At 44.5% G+C, this 16501-nt stretch overlaps 1 protein-coding gene across 1 annotated transcript in view; it reads right to left on the reverse strand.

Annotated features, from left to right (window-relative positions):
• GPI (glucose-6-phosphate isomerase) overlaps positions 1 to 16501 on the reverse strand; it is a 111740-nt gene that overhangs the window by 20316 nt on the left and 74923 nt on the right. The window contains exons 7-12 of the mRNA XM_085638472.1: positions 12326 to 12397; positions 9554 to 9598; positions 5849 to 5902; positions 5583 to 5643; positions 4401 to 4444; positions 3980 to 4132 (exon numbers count right to left, since the gene is read on the reverse strand). Coding sequence (XP_085494598.1) covers positions 3980 to 4132; positions 4401 to 4444; positions 5583 to 5643; positions 5849 to 5902; positions 9554 to 9598; positions 12326 to 12397 — 429 coding nt within the window. The remainder of the gene's footprint in view (positions 1 to 3979; positions 4133 to 4400; positions 4445 to 5582; positions 5644 to 5848; positions 5903 to 9553; positions 9599 to 12325; positions 12398 to 16501) is intronic.

A 16501-nucleotide genomic window follows, 5' to 3' on the forward strand; every position in this document is an offset into this window, starting at 1 on the left:
CTACGCTGGGTGGTACTCTAGTCTATAGGCCGCCTGGCTATGCTGGTCCTTTCTAAGCAGTCTTGGAGAGGTGCTTGTTCCCCGCGCGTTGCGTTTCTCGCAATAGCTCTTTTTGGGAGATTTTAATATTCACTTAGACCAACGGGATTTGGGCAATACTCAAGCCTTTCTAGAGGCGGTGGATCTAGCTCAGCTTACCCAATGGGTTCTCTCCTACCCACTGTGGCGGCCACATTCTTCACCCCATTTGCTCCAATTTCCCTATCTCTATTGAAAACCCTCTTCCAGTCTCTTGGTCGGATCATTTTCTCTTGCCTTACATGGTCTGAGTGAAGGGGCAGTCGACCAACAGGTCAATTCCTGTCCTCCGACAGCAAAAATTGATCCTATAGCTTTTCGGCTCCATTTAGACAATTCTAGGGTTACTCTTCAGACTGACCTCAAAGGGGCTCTTGCTTGTTTTCTGGGTTGGATTGGGCGAGCTGTGGACAGTCTCTCCCCTGTCTTGTCGTCGTCGCCATAGGGATTCTCCCTCGCAACCTTGGTTTTCTCCTAATTTGAAGCTGCTTAAACAGCAGCTGCTGCACTCCCCCCCCCCCCCCCCCAGGGGGGGGGGGGGAGGGGGGGGGGGGGGAGTGCAGCCCTTATTCTTTTGGGGGGGGGGGGGGGGGGGGGGGAAGTGCAGCCCTTATTCTTTTGGATTTGTCGGCTGCATTCGACACCATTCCTCATGCTCTGTTATCTCAGCTAGCCGATATCTGTATCACAGGTCAGGCCTGGAAGTGGCTGGAATATTTTCACACGGCGCTCACAACAGGTCTGGCTCCCGCCCTTTGTGTCCCCTCCTCAGCCTGTCACTACCGGAGTTCCTCAGGGATCCTCGTTGAGCCCCCTGCTTTTTAATATATATGTCACGCCCCTGGTTCAACTGGCAGAGGAATGTGGGGCCAAGGTTGTTGCTTATGCCGACGACACTCAGCTCCTGTTTACGTGGGGTAAATCTGACTTCTCTACCTCCAGAGTGCAGGGCTGCCTGTCAGCCGTCTTTCATTGGCTGTCCGTCGCTCAATTGAAATGCAATGAGGATAAGACGGAAATCCTGCTTTATGGTAAATTTCCTCCTCATTTTAGGGACTCCCTCTGGCCCTCCGCCTATCCTTCTCCCTCCTGCACGGGTCTTCCAGTTAAAAACTTGGGGGTCTGGTTTGACGAGCAGCTGTCTTTTCTGACTCCGATTAAAAAACATACAGGTTGCTGCTTCGGTATACTTAGATCTCCGAGAAAGTTTTTACCTTTGTTACCAAGACCAGCTAAGGACACAGTGGTCCGGGCTTTGATCCTCTCTCGTCTTGACTACGCCAATGGTCTACATATTGGTCTTCCCGATTATTTGCTTAAAAAAATTGCAGGTTATTCAGAACGCGGCAGCCCGGCTGGTGGTAAACCTCCCCATCAGAAATCGTATTGCACCTTCGCTTGCTGCATTTGCTTCCAGTAATGAAACGCGTCGAATTCAAGGCTCTGGTTCTTGCCCATTGCGCTCTATATGATGTAGGTCCTCTCTCTCAGAAAGCGCTTCTCTTTCTACCAGCCTACCAGGTTTCAGAGCTCGTAGTCTCAGCTTCTTGCGTCCACCCCATGCGTTCGTCTTCAACGTATGGGGGTAGAGCTCTCGCTTTTAAGGCAGCCACGCTGTGGAATGCACTGCAGTCATCTATGCGTGCTATTCAGGATCCTAAGCTTTGCAGGAAGCAGCTCAAAACTTTCCTGTTCTAATCTCCTTTCTGCTTTACTGTCCTCTTAGCTCGCGCCGGGACACTCCTAGGAGTAGCTGAGGGCGCTATAAAAGCACAATAACAGAACATATTTACTCAGAATCCAAGAAGCCACAAATTGAATTGGGGTTTGCTGCAATCAGCCCAAAGACAGTGTCAATTCTTCGGAAGTGTTGCAGCCGAGCAGTGTACCATCAGAGCACAGGCCAACAATGCAAAACCACAGTTTATTCCAGCTGTCCCCACCCCAACGACAATGCTATTAGTGAGTTGTTGTACATCATATGTGGCCATGTTTCTTATGATACCTTAACCAGCATTATATTCTGTGAGATCAAACCCAAGATCTAATTTACAGAGCAGATCCTTCACTTGCATATTTTAATGTCCACTCATATGTGATAACGAAGAAAAGTCTGACTCGGTATAGTAACATATTTAACTAGGAGCACACAGTTTGGTCAAGTGAGGAAGCTGGAATTGATCAGAGGATTTTTGCTTTTAAATTATGCAGTTCACCCCTTGGAACCATGTGGCTTCCTTGCTCGTGCCGTAAGAGTTCGAAAGAACTTTAAGGCCTTACCACTTACAAAAGTCGCCAGCTGCCACTGGTCTAGGGTGATCCCTAGATTACTTGCATGGTCAGTGAGCCCTAGATCCAACAGCCACTAGGTGGAATCCCATGCGCAGGTCTTGTTGCCAAAGACCAGTACTTCCATCTTGTCAAAGTTGAGTAGCAGGCAGTTGGTTAGCATCCAGTCTGCTACCATAGTAATGCAATAGGTTCTGGCAGTGGCTGTTTTTTAGTCAGCGGGAGGGTGCCATCGGCGTAGAAGAGGACTGAATTCTTGTGATCAATTGATGCTTGAAACAGATAGCTGAGGAAGAATCCCTGTGGGACTTTGCACATCAATTTCTTTGTCTCCAATGTGAAGGGTGGCAGCCTGACTCTTTAGGTTCTTCCGGTGAGGAAGAAACCGATCCATTTGAGACCAGATCCCTGTATGTCAACCTCGTGGAGTCTTCTGAGGGTATTATGGTAGACAGTGTCAAAGACTGCAGGGAGGTTGAGGATAATTCCAGGATGATTTGAATGTCATTGGTGGCTGCGATTAAGGTTGTTTCAGTGCAGTAGTTTTCTGAATCCTGATGGTGTGGTCTATAAGATGGTGAGTTAGAGGTGGGTTGGGAATTGCTGGTTGATGGGCTTCTCCATCACTTTGGCTAAATAGGGAACCAGGAAGATTGGTCAGAAGTTGCTCAGTTGAATTGGGGCGGCAGCAGTCTTCTTGAGGAGAGAGTCCAATGACTACAGCACTAACCAATCCACAGAACACAATGTAAACTCAACATTCAATAAAGGGACAAAGGATACCAGCTGTGGGAGACTGTATACACGTTTTCTGTGAGATATCTTTTCTGTGGGATACCTAGTAACTAGTCTACCCAGAGGGATTACAGATAAAAAAAATTAGTCATGACAATTGCATAACGTCTGTATGCGATGCCCCACTATAACCAGAGTAAAGATTTGCTATAGCAAAAATCAATAAAAAGGGCTAACCTCCAATGCAACATCAGGATTGTTAAGCTTGCAAACACACAGGACTGCTTCACACCTATGTAGAAGGCTGTGCTCCCAACAAATGTCTCACATGATCGTATGAAATACAAGATATGTTTTTATAATCTTAAAGTTCTAGACTACTGTAATCTTGTTAAAATATTTCATAAATGCCCATGTAATACAAATAATTGAACAATCACACACCTCCAAAACAGAAGTTCATAACATTAGATGATGCGATTAAACTGATCCTACGTGCCATGGTACAACATGACTGATGCCCAGGCAATTTCGTGAGGAAAAAAAAGAAAAAGGGAGGGAGGGAAAAATGAAAAATATATATATTTGTTTAAACCAAATTACAACTTAACGTGGTCCTGTTATTAAATTATTCACAGTAACCTCACTGCAGCAACAAGATAAAAATAAAGTATGAGCTGGGTACAATGGTAGAGTAAAATACGCTAGAGATCCACTATCTCTCCAAAACGTTGTGGATGAAGGAGTCTGGAATAAAACCACCTTCCACTAACACTTGGTCACAAAAGACACGACCAAACATCACACCCTTACTAACAGTACAATCCACAATGTATGTCAATAAAATATGTACTACACAGCATGGATGCATATTTACCTGCTGGAAGTAAGCTGCAAAGCGATGCATGTATTGGTCATAGGGCAGCAGTGCATGCGTTTCACTTCCGTAACAGTTGATATACCAAACCCCAAGCATGGCCAAGATCACTGGAACATTCTTATCAAGGGGAGTGTTGTGAAAATGATTGTCCTGTGTGGCGAAAAGAAATAAACATACTAAATATATTAATTTGTTTAACGAAAGGTCATTTATTGATAATTCTGTATTTGATTTTAGAAACGTATTAGCACTTACAAAATTTTGACCAAAAACCAATATGGCATACACCAGGTCTCAAATACTTTTAGGGTTCAATACAAGAATAGTAACAAATCAGGATACTTAACATTGATAATATTCCTCCAACCATCTATTGAAAACTAAAATGTACAATAACCAATCAGTTATAAATGCTCACCATCCAATGAGCTCCTGCAAGAAGTTTCTCAAAGTTTTCAAAACCTAGCAGGAATAAATAAGAAGATATGGAAAGGATCTGCACCGTGTGGAGATTACATAAAATGAACCATAGTTCCAGTAAATAAAACTGATCATACAACCTCAGCTACTTCGATCTCAAGCATGCAGCACAGTCACCAATTTCCTCTACAGCGGTCAAGCAATGGGAAGCATGTAAAAGTGGCATCTCTTGTGTATGCCTTTAGAGGGCATAGCTTTAGTTTACTGGGGGTTATCGACATGTGATAAGAAGTGACCACTGCTGAAACTTAAGAACAGTAGTGGTAGGAGCAATGTATAGGTGCTTCCACTTCAGATAAATAGGATGAACATGTAGTAGGAGATCAATCAGAATTGCAATGGGGCAGTCTAATTTTAGACAAGGGCTATGGATCAAGACAAATGAAGGCTAAACAAGAACATGGACAGGCGTTTTGGTCTAAGGAACATTTTCAGTGCTAGATGGTGGTAGGGTTATCCCACTTGGACCATTCTAATACACTACACTCCATACCGCTAAACATTTTTAAAAGCATGTGCATAAAATGGTGGAACACACTAACAATTTTGTCCTTAGCAGTAGAAAGGCTCTCTACATTTCTTTGCTACAGAGTGGACCAAATGGCTCACAAAAGAGCCATGTGTTGAACACTATGCACTGTGCAAAATACCTTTAAGAATGCCCTGGATAAATAAAATTAGTATGCATTACACTGTGGATTGGATCATCAGAACACACAATTCAATGAACAGTGAATTCCAGTTCACGTAGAACCATTGCATCATAAACAGCCTTACTGCAAGCTCAATTTCCGGTAATGGCTTGATCCCAACCTTCCTTACAGTGCCCTGCAATCGTATCCTGTTCCATGAGGCCTCATTGAGCAGAACCATAAAGGGTCCCTGCCCAGCCTATAACGCATGCCATGGAGGACTGGGCTCCCTGCACAGTGCGAAGGACAGCAAGGCGGCAAAGAAAATAAATTGCAGGACCTTGCTCTACCCTCTGTGCACATTCAGTGCTTTTCAGTTAAACAGTCACACGGCGCCTTGCTGGAACACCAAACTACAGCAATGTGCAATAACATAACATCTATTGCCAATAGCACAAGTATGACATTTACTGGAAGTGCATACATACCAATGTGAAGCGCAATTGAAAGACCAATTGCAGACCACAGGGAATAACGTCCACCAACCCACTATTATAAAAAAAGAACCACAAAAAAAACAAGGTTAAACAGCTGAACAAGTCTACAGAAATAGAGTTTAGTATTAACATTTTCACATTAAGAGAAATTTCACGTTTGACTCAAACACACAAGCTGCATTTACTCTACAGTACTAACAGGAACAGGTTTACTCACATATCACAAGATGTGGTCAAATGTTTTAAGTATTACTTACGTCCCAGAATTCAAACATGTTTGCAGTGTCAATTCCAAACTCCTTCACTTTAGGCTACAAAACACAGGATTAAAACAGATTACTTATTTAAAACATAAGCAAGGGTGACGAAATAGTTTATTTTGTCATTAACAAATAAAAATAAACTTGTTTGCCCCCAAGTTAACTAGATGCCTGTAATCACACAAAATTGTATATAAAATTGTTCCAAGAGTCGTTTAGGTGTGTGCGGCTAATCACTGAGACTATGCTCACCCTAGAGGTATCAACTAATCACCATGTGAATATGTTTCAGTAATTCCAAGTCAAAAATGCGCGGGCTATTAATTATTAACTGGATAGTGTACGTACAGACCATGCATGTATGCAGCACATTCCACAGAAAGCAGGACTCCTTGCGACGCTGCTCCTTTCTGCTCTCCTCTGCTCATGATGCATACCCTACAGACCCCATTCCTAGTTCCAAAGGGCACTCATTTGGCTGGTGGTTAGGAGTATCCAGTCCAGAGTGGATCATGGCTATAATTTACCACTGTCCTACGCTACTCACTGCCTACTGGAGAGTTCTGCCATGGTTTTATGCATGGATGTTTACCAGACTGCCCTGCCAGGCCATTCCAACATACAACAGTTAACTGGAATACAACATGGGATCAGGAGCCTGTCTAATTCCAAGTTAGGTGCCCTTAAAAATATCCATGCCGACAGTGCCCAGTGTATCTAAAGAACTCGGCAATCAAGCACTATATGTTTTACTGAACTTGAACGTAGTTTGTCTCAGAACTAAAGTGGAAGGGGCTTTCTTCCATCTACCCTGCTCACAATCAATCTTGTGCTCCTTGGACTTTCATAACTTCCAGTCTAGCAGAGTCCCATCCCTGGTCTTTGTCACTTTGCATTAGCAGAAACAAGTGCAGATTACAAACCCTCTAGGCCAGCCGTTAACCTTTTACGTTCAGTGGACCCCAGTGAATCACTAATGGAAGTCAGACACCACTCCACCCTAGGCAAAATCTAGGATTTGAACCTCAATGCAACATTCAAAAACAAGTATATATCAAATAATTGTTTTTTTACAAAAAAAAGTGGAATATTTAATCCACAGACAAAAACACATGTTAATTGAAATATTAATGGGAAACAAGGAGCTTTTCAAAATTTCGTTTAATATCAGGACAACAAAGGGAAATATTAAATACTAGAATAACCCTATACTTTTGCCTCGAATGCATGCTCTTTGTCCTTACATTGCTTTTACAGGGGCCTACAATAGTCCATACTAGATTCCATTTGTTGTACTTCTGCTGCCCCACGAATTAAGATGAACAGTTTTTAACTTTGAATCTGAAGACCTTTTTAAATTCTCAGATTTTAAAACTTTAAAAATGTATACATATACATAAAAAGCACAAATGAAGTCAGTCTTTCAATATATTACAAGTTAATTTTATAAACAGTTGTGGGCATCCAGGTGTCCATGGACCACAGGTTAAGAAAAACTGCTCTAATCAAATGCAACTTATACTCCGTGACCACAAGCTTGGTCACCTGAAACCCTTAGATAAGTGTTGGTACAATAGTTATTTCAATTCTAGAAGTAGACCCTCCCTAGCTCCTGTCACAAGTAAAAGTTTCACTGTGATTGAATCAAGGGTCCCTCACTCTTGCAGTTCTGGTCCCATGGCCTTCCGCTGTGACTGGTTCCTGGTCTTCAAACACATTACCCAGCTGATCCACCCCTGTGTAAAACATTGTTCAAGCCTCCTAAACTCACAAAAGGACATTTTCTCACCTTTATTAAGAGAACTGTCAGAAACCTAAAACATTGCTGTGGGCATTTCCTACAGAAGTGTAGCTAACAACTTCAGTTGAAGTTCACTAATAAATGTAAAATGTAAATGTCAGTTTTATCACAATATATGCAGTGCAAAACATTACAAAGTGCAAGTGCGCCCAACAATATCAAGAGATCTACTGTGGGGGAACTCAAAAGTGGAAGGGAAGGATTAGTACCTTAAAATGAAGCCCAAATCATACAATCCAAATAGCTTTCTCTGCTTACAAATATGTTTTATTTATATTCTGGATTACTTTATGTGACAAACAATCTCTATAATTTGGGACAGGGAAGAACATACAATCCAAAACATTGCCAACATTTACATCCCTCACAAAATCCTCACGTTAACCCAATATATATTTCAAACATTGATCATCATCTCAATGTTCCTATTTAAAGGCACATATTGCCAAGCACTGTGTAAAGTACCATGGGTTTTGAGAGACCCCTTTAAAGTGATTGAGGCTTCCTCAGCACTCTTTGACAGCCTTGCCAATTACAGACATCACTTTAGTCCCCCTGCTAGGTGTGGCCGGAGTGATGCATTCAATGGCTATTCATGTGTATTCGGCTAGCAGCCCTCTACTCCTGACCCACCCACCCACTGTGTGTACACCACTATCATTCAACGGTCCTGTCAGTAGTAATATGCACTTCAGTTCCTGTGACCCTTATTCTCCAAAGTCAGTGTGCAATGTGGAATCTTCATCACATAATGTGGTCCTCATTCATGACTGTTGGACAGGATAAAAAGAAACATTTGAGAGGTGAACCGAAGGAATTATCCTGCCAGTACATAAATTTAGAGGTTTGCACGCCACTTTCAAAATGACTTTACTTTCAGCCAGGTAAACAGCGTGGGTACAGGTATGTTGTATGGGGAGTTTACAGAATCAATGCATGCAAGTCAAAACAGCTTACAGTGTTTATAGATTAGTGCTATGTACTAAAGGATTACAGGATGCAGGTTACAAAATGATAAAAACATCTAAGCTCGAGAAAATGCTTGTTTACTTGTACTGTCACCTGGTCTGAAGCTTAAAATTGATACATGTAATGTAAGGAGTACTTGTATAGCGCAGCTGCCACCCAATGGGTATCCAGGCGCTTAGATTACCAATAAACCACTGTGTGTATCTAATCGGAGATAAGTACAGATTTAGTCTCTGGGAAACAGTCTAGTTTTCAAGTCCTTCCTAAAATGTGACAGTGTGTTCATGTGTCTAAGCTCAAGAGGCAGAGCATTTCAGAGTCTGGATGCTGTAAAGCTAAAAGATCTGCAACCCAGTCGGACTTTGACCTGAGGGATACAAACTAAACTGGCAAAAGAGGAACGCAGGCGTCTGGCAAAAGAGGAACGCAGGCGTCTGGCAAAAGAGTACCATAAAAATGCCCTCTGTAACAGCTTAGGCCCCATTTTATGTGCTGCCCTATAAACAAGGCAGAGTGCCTTAAATTTGACTCCTTGTGCAATGGGCAGCCAATGTAGATCTTTTAGGGCAAGTGAAGCAGAGGCTCGGAGTGCATCCATTTTGTCTGTTTAGACGTTCTATTAACTGGTACTGGGCGAACTTGTCATTGTAGGAAACTCTCCCCCCCCCCCCCCCCAAAAAAAAGAACCAATGTCTGCTCAAAAAGAAGGTATGTGAAGAAAAATGAAAAAATACAATTGAACAGCCACATAGCACACAATCAATTTGGACATGAAACGGTTTACGTGCACCACAGCAGTAGTGGGTTGGAGAACTAAAAGTCAAAATCTGATTTTAAACAGGTGCTAAAGAGACTTCAGAAGAGGTGATGGGCAACAACTCTGAACAAGAAATAAAACTCTGGTATGGGAATAGTTTAATTTGAGTACTTACTGCGTTTGTTGACAGTGCAACAAAATGTTTGGCCACAGCAGAAGGCTAGAATAAAAAGGAAAAAGGTTAGAGGTGTGCCTTGCATAAATAAGCAATATTACTTTCCTGGACAAGACCCAGTTACTGTTGTATACTGGAAGCAACACTCCTACTCCACTGGCTAGGCAAATACACATAGAAATAAAGTAATAGGATTTAACTTAAGGACATGGAAACAAGCGCCTGGTGCAGCAGGAAACACTCCTCGGTTGCACTTGGTCTTCATGCAGCATGATTTTATTTCAAGATTGGAGGGTGCCTAAAGACGGCAGGGTGCCTAAATGCTTTTCTGCAACATACAGGAGGTCAAATTGAATATGCTCACTGGTCAAACATCTCCAAGACCTTGTAAGGGAAGGTGGCCGTAAATCAAACAAGAGGCTTAAACCTCCAATAGGCCCCTCGACATTTGATACTTAGATTATTGGCCCTCATTGCAAAACCCTTTCTTGGATGCAGATGTCACAAAAGAGAGCTGCTGTGTTGAGGTGATATTTAGTGCTGGTGCATTGCTGTCATTGGGTTGTCAGTGTTCATGTTCCTTCCTCTTGTGCAAGTAGATTGCACCCGGCTGTGGGCACAAGTTTAGAATTTGCAGAGCCAAGAAGGATCGCAACAGCTGTTCAAGTGCAGTGCACACATAGGGGGCACCTGTGGTGGATCGTGCCACTATTCCCCTGTGATGCGTTATCTAGCACCCTGCAGGCCGGCAAAGGTAGAAAATGACAATTGTACCAGTTGAGATGCTCGCAGAATATTTGAGAACAGGGCTGGACAAGCCTTTTATTCCACCAGGTATTTCCCTGGTAGACCTGAGCCAGTTCATATAGCCTGGGGCCGATACCCCGCCTTCCTTTTTCCAGCTTCTAGAGATTAATCACAGCAGGCACAGGCAGGCTTCTAGAGAGACCGAAAGAAAGGGAGGGAGGTAGACAGCAAGTGGTCGGAGAGAAGGAAAGGCAGAACGGATGGAGAAAAGGCTCAAGACAGAGCAAGGCTAGTCTGAGCACTTTAGCCAGGGCTACGTGACACTTTCTGGCAGAATTCACTATAACCGGCCCCCTTCTGGTTAACCCTCTTCTGGTCACCCAAAAAATACAAAAAAGTACACCAACCCAAAGCTAATTTTCCAGAAAACTATACCACTACGAACGACTAGTACAGGGAGAGAACTTAGGTAGACACCTCAGTGCCACGGTTAGCCATGGAAGCGGTGCATACATACTTGAGCATACAATCGTAATTCAGCCAAAATCAGATACCATAATTGGTGGAGGTACCAGAGATCACCAGTACAGCAGAGGTGGTTCATTGAAGCAACTAGAAATGGCTTTTGCACACCACAGACACATGTACTGCCTTTTACCCCGAATTTGGTAGGAAGGGTGAGAGACACGCAAATTTAGTAAGTCACACAACATGCCGGAAGGTGAGTACTGTTCATATGCCCAACACTAGCTCGGTGGCAAATCAGGCCAGTGAATCTTCCCAGGATTCAGATTCAAACTTGCCCAACAGGTGAGACCCTTCCCTTATGTCCAAGGATGCATACACTCATAGAACCATCTTAAGGCTGATGCAGATGCTTAAGAAGGTTGTTAAAAGGGCCGGATGTTTGACTCAGATTGAGCTGCTTCCCTGGCAACAGCCAGGGGGTAAGGAAAAATAATTTTCATGAAGAGTCCAGCCAGTAGGAGAGCAATCCTCTTTTGGAAAACACCAACTGCACTGGGGCAATGAAAGTACAGCATAAGCCTGCTGAATAGGTCTCCCAGGAGTCAGCAGCCCAGGGCCTGCTGCTTGGTGATCCAATTTGTGCAAGCAGTGCAAAACTACTAAAGTACTTTCACCAAACTGGACAAAGTAAAGGCTTCCTTTGGAAAAGACTCCCCTGTTGCGATCCAAGGCCTAAAGCTTCAGGTGCCTCAAATAAAATTTTTAAAAAAGTAGATAGAAATGGCAGGAGTGTAGGCTAAACTCATTCTTTCTATGCAGAGTTAGCGGCCATAAAACAGCTGTAAAAACAAAAAAGTAGAAGGCATGTCAACCCCCTCTGCAATTGAAGCCCTTCCTGTCTTGCAAGTCTAGGGGTGCTGAAGGGTTGAACGTTTGTAATCATGCATTCCTCAATTAAGTCAGCCAAGTGTCTATTGGCGTGCCTGCAAAATTAATGCACAGTCTAGAAAGTGGTCAACAATAATCTTAAGTCTGGAAGTACTGAAACCAACAGAGGCACAATATACTGGAGATCAGGTCACTGATCAGTGTGAGCGGGTTCATATTTAGTATAGCCCAAAGATCATCCATTCGATCTATTCATAGTTTAAGCACCATGCAAGGACATAGGACTACACCCAAGAAGAACTCCTTACTAATGCTTCATTGTATTTCACATACTTTTAATTGTTCCATGATCATAAGGGTCTGGCATCAGAAACCGGTATTAAGTGCTATAGGGCACTTTAAAACGAGTGTGCTCTCAAAGAGTTAGTGTGTACTTTACATGCATTCTCTATGCTATAGTTATGTGCAACTGAGGAAGAATATATTATATTATATATATATATATATATATATATATATATATATATATATATATATATACATATACACACACACACATTACATACGCATTCAATTGATATTTAATAATGGACAGAATGGCGACTGATTCTTCCCACTCAAACTACCAGACACAAATGGTAAACAATGCTCATCATAGCTCATACTTACATCTTTAGCAAAAGATAAAAGCCACTCTTTGGCAGTTTCGGCATTGGTGATAGTTTCTTGTGTAGTATAGGTCTAAGTGGAAGAAAAAACACAACAGTCAAAAACAACTTGCAGTGTTACCGTTAGTTACAAGTAATTCCAACACCAAACAGGGACCTACTTACCTGTAACAATGATTCTTTCCTTTACTTAGATTGATAGTCGCACATTAGTTGGATAGACACATTGTCAAGATAAGTGGGACATGTATTGAGCAGAGAGACTAGCATTTGGGAAGCATCACTTTAGTGCCGTCGGTTAGAGGAATAAATGCTACACAGATACAGTTGCAAGAAGCTCTAACAGTAGCAATACACTACACAAAGAAATCACCCACCTGGGCTGCAAACACAGCACTGTAAGAATACAAGCCCTTTTACAGATGTTGCCCCACTTTTTGCCCCCATTTGAACTACTAGGTGCTGGTTTTCGACTGACAAGTGCACTGAAGACTGCTAACCATGCCCCAGTGCAGGTTACCTAAAACAGATGTGTGAATTGGTAACCACCAATTGGCAAGGACTTCTACCACATTATAAGTCCTTAGTATATGGTACCAGTGGCATCAAGGGCAGGGGTGTTAAAGGGGTCACCATGACCTGAAATATGGTTTGTGCCACCATGAGTGACCCAAAGAAACTGACAGCAGGCCTGCCATTTGCAGACTGCAAGAGCAGTGCAAACTGCGCGAAATCAAATTTCCCCTCACCATGTGCATCAAGGTCAATGCACTATTCTTAATATATGCCAGTCACCCCTAAGGAAGGCCTCCTGAGCCCAGGGGGCAGGGTGCATTATATTAAAAGGTGTGGCCATGTAGGTGCAAGCTTATATGTCCCTATAGTGACTTACCATTATAAGGTTACTATAAGTGATAGGCGGTCCATAGGATAACAAACAGAGGATGGCAGTTGCATTATGGCATCACCGAAAGAGGTCATATTTTGACTCAAACATGCCTCATTACCCGACAGGAATCTCATGTTGAGGAAGAGGTTGCATGCATCCAGGTAGCTACAGCTGCCACCTAGATAGGAATCCAACTATCTCCCCCCCCCGGGAGGACTCAATGACGGTAAGGCTGTTGAAGTGGCATATCAAGACTGAGCTTCAAAGACTCCACACCTATAACATGCCACCAGACTGCTTTCCACAAGAAGAAACAGCCTTCCCGAAGCACATTTGAACCTGGGCAGCTGTGAACATTAGTTATTCAAGAGGTGTACATACCCAGAAGGCTAGCCACACCTCTAGGGTGGGCAACCTACTCTGTACAGTTGAGGAAGACTTCTGCCATTTTTGAAGGTGGTAGGAGAGTTTTGGGTAGAAAAGTTGACACCTCCCCCCCCCCCGGATGTGGTCACCTCTGGGGCGGTTTAGCTGCTGGGCATATTAGCCCATTGACCAATTGCACCCACACCCCTAATGTCCCTAAAACTAGGAACAAGAGCTGCTCCCGACACCAGAACCTGGGTTTTGATCCGACTTGCAAAAAAGGACAAAGAGGCGACCCAGTGTCTGCGACAACAGAATCTGTACAAAGCAAAGGTGCGATACTCTGCACCTGTGGCAACCTTCCTAGAGCTGTACAACAGACTCTTTAGGTGCCAAAGCTCTGTTTCCACAAGACAGAGGGACCCCATTGGGAGCCACAGGCCACTTCAGACTCCCCAGGACTAGTGGCACCACTTACCTGCACAATGCAGGTAAAAATCGTGCTAAACCAAAGATTCGCTGGCCATCGGGCCATCCGAGGGATCGCCCAAAAGTTGACGGTCCGGTGTATTGTGGGAAGACCTGTCCTAACCTCCACCAAGTTCTCAGGCAGCTACTGTTTCCCCCAGATGTACAAATAACTTTCTGCTGAGCTTACTGTTGCCAGTGCTGGTTGGTCACCAGTCCGGCAACCACACCATTTACTCAACACTGCACCGCTGGCGAACTCTGCAAAAACTTCATCTGACATCAGCAGTGACTTAACGGTCATTTTTTTGCACCTGGTTCCCCACCAGTACTATGTGAGCAGTAAGACCAGCTCCCCGATGGCTCCTGCTTCAGCACCAAAGACAGCCAGGACACCTCTGCACCCGGGATTCGCGAGCCAGGTAACAATCGAACTGATTGTCATGGCTTGGTCCCGCATCACCTTTACCCTCTTTGGACTCCACGAGAACTCTACCTGCAAGTGATAGATTGCCACTAGTGGTTTTTACAATTTAACATTTTGCAATACTGTTTTGCACCGATTTAATATTGCTTATAAAATCCATCACTCCGGTTATTCTTATCCGAATGACTTACATTTTGGTGCCTAAATTTATATTAAAATCTGCTTTATTTTTATAAATTGGGGCCCAATTTCTTTTGAGTCCTGTCAATTACTTATCGTCTATGTTGGTACTTTGAAATGCTCAACATGTTTCTCTAGTAAAGCCGGACTGCTCTTTACACGCCACAAGGATTGAGCCAAGGATTTATTTTTTTGAATTAAAGGACCATTTTTGGGTATTGCGAGAGGATTGAATAGTAAAGCCTAACCAGCAGCACTACCACATAATACTCCACCTTCCTACAAGCACCATAGTGAAACCTGAAAATGACCAACACTGGTCTTTTGGGTGTGTCCTTTGGGATTGTACTGTTAACAGATGCCAGTATAAGTCTCCAGACTACTCAAGGTTTGAAATGGCTACAAGAAAATGCTACCTCGGGGAGGAGCCTAGCGCGCATCCAAGATGGTCGCGTGAGCACAGGGCTCCCCGGACCCTCGCTGCTCCTCGGAACTTATCCTGACTTTATCCTGACTTGGTTGACGGATTCTGGAAGATGAACGTTGGCTGAACCCTAAACTGTTTTCAGAAACCAAATCGGACCTGGAAGACCTGATCTATGGTGGTTTGAACTTTTGAGGCCCAACGGATGGCTGTGCCCGGTGCGAAGGTGAACTGTGGAGCCGGGGCATAGTTGAACAACAACGGCATCGGGGCTGTGCCAGCGGCCGTCCCATCACTTTCGGTTTCACTTTTGGATCTCTGAGTGGCTGGACCGTGGAGTTGCTTTGTGCGGCTGGGTTTTCACTCTGCCTTCGCTTGGTGCCTTTGCCTCCGCTTGATAGCAGTGGGCCCATTGACTTTGATCCTCTCGCACCGCCACATTGCGGTGTCTGGTACGGCTCGTGTCTGCTTCGCCTGTGCCCCTTCGACGCTTGCTCGGTGGTCCCCTTCGGTGAGCGTGGTTCAACATGGGTGGCAAGGGGGATCCCGAGAGGCGTAAGACCAAGACATCCCTACGTGGGGGACCGGTCCAGACTAACAACATGGACCGCTACACTCAGGGTAAAGGGTCTCCCGGGACGGCCAGTGTTCTCACGGATGACTCCGGTGGTGTTCCGTCCGTCCCTCCGGATTTGTCATTGCAGGACATCATGGGCGCCATTAACGGCATCAAGGAGACCATCGCTAAGCAGTACGAGGCCTTGGCCCGTAAAATCGACACGGTGGCCATTGATGTTACGCTAATTCGGGCGGATCTCTCTAAGACCAATGAGAGGGTTCAATCGCTGGATTTGCGGACGTCCACCCTTGGTACGGATGTGTCGGACCTGCAGACTGCTCTTGGCGACCTCAAGTCGGCCAACGACCTGATGGCCCGGCGGCTGGAGGACTTCGAGGGACGGGCTCGACGCAATAACATCCGCGTCATAGGTGTTCCAGAGACCTCCGACAATCGCCCGGTTGATCTTATGGTTGAAGATCTCATCCTCACCCAGCTTGCCCCCGCTGGCATGAGTAAGTTCTTTGCCGTGGAGCGGGCCCATCGAGTCCCAGGCGGTCGGCCGCGACCGGGAGCTCCCCCGAGGCCTATTGTTGCAAAACTTTTTCACTACAGAGACCGAGATGCGATTCTGCAGGCCTCACAGGTACATGGCCCGGTCCGATATGAGAACTCATCCGTTAACTTTTTCCCGGACTTCACCCAACTTGTCCAGAAACAGCGGATGGGCTTCCAGGGGGTGAAGCGCCGTCTCCGGGACCTGGGTCTTAAGTACTCTATGCTTTTTCCTGCTAGGCTCCGAGTGGAATACGAAGACCGGACTACCTTTTTTGACTGTCCGGCGACTGTGACTGGTTGGATTCT

The sequence above is a fragment of the Triturus cristatus genome, chromosome 12, assembly GCF_964204655.1.
Source record: "Triturus cristatus chromosome 12, aTriCri1.1, whole genome shotgun sequence".
NCBI classification, from domain to species: Eukaryota; Metazoa; Chordata; class Amphibia; order Caudata; family Salamandridae; genus Triturus; species Triturus cristatus.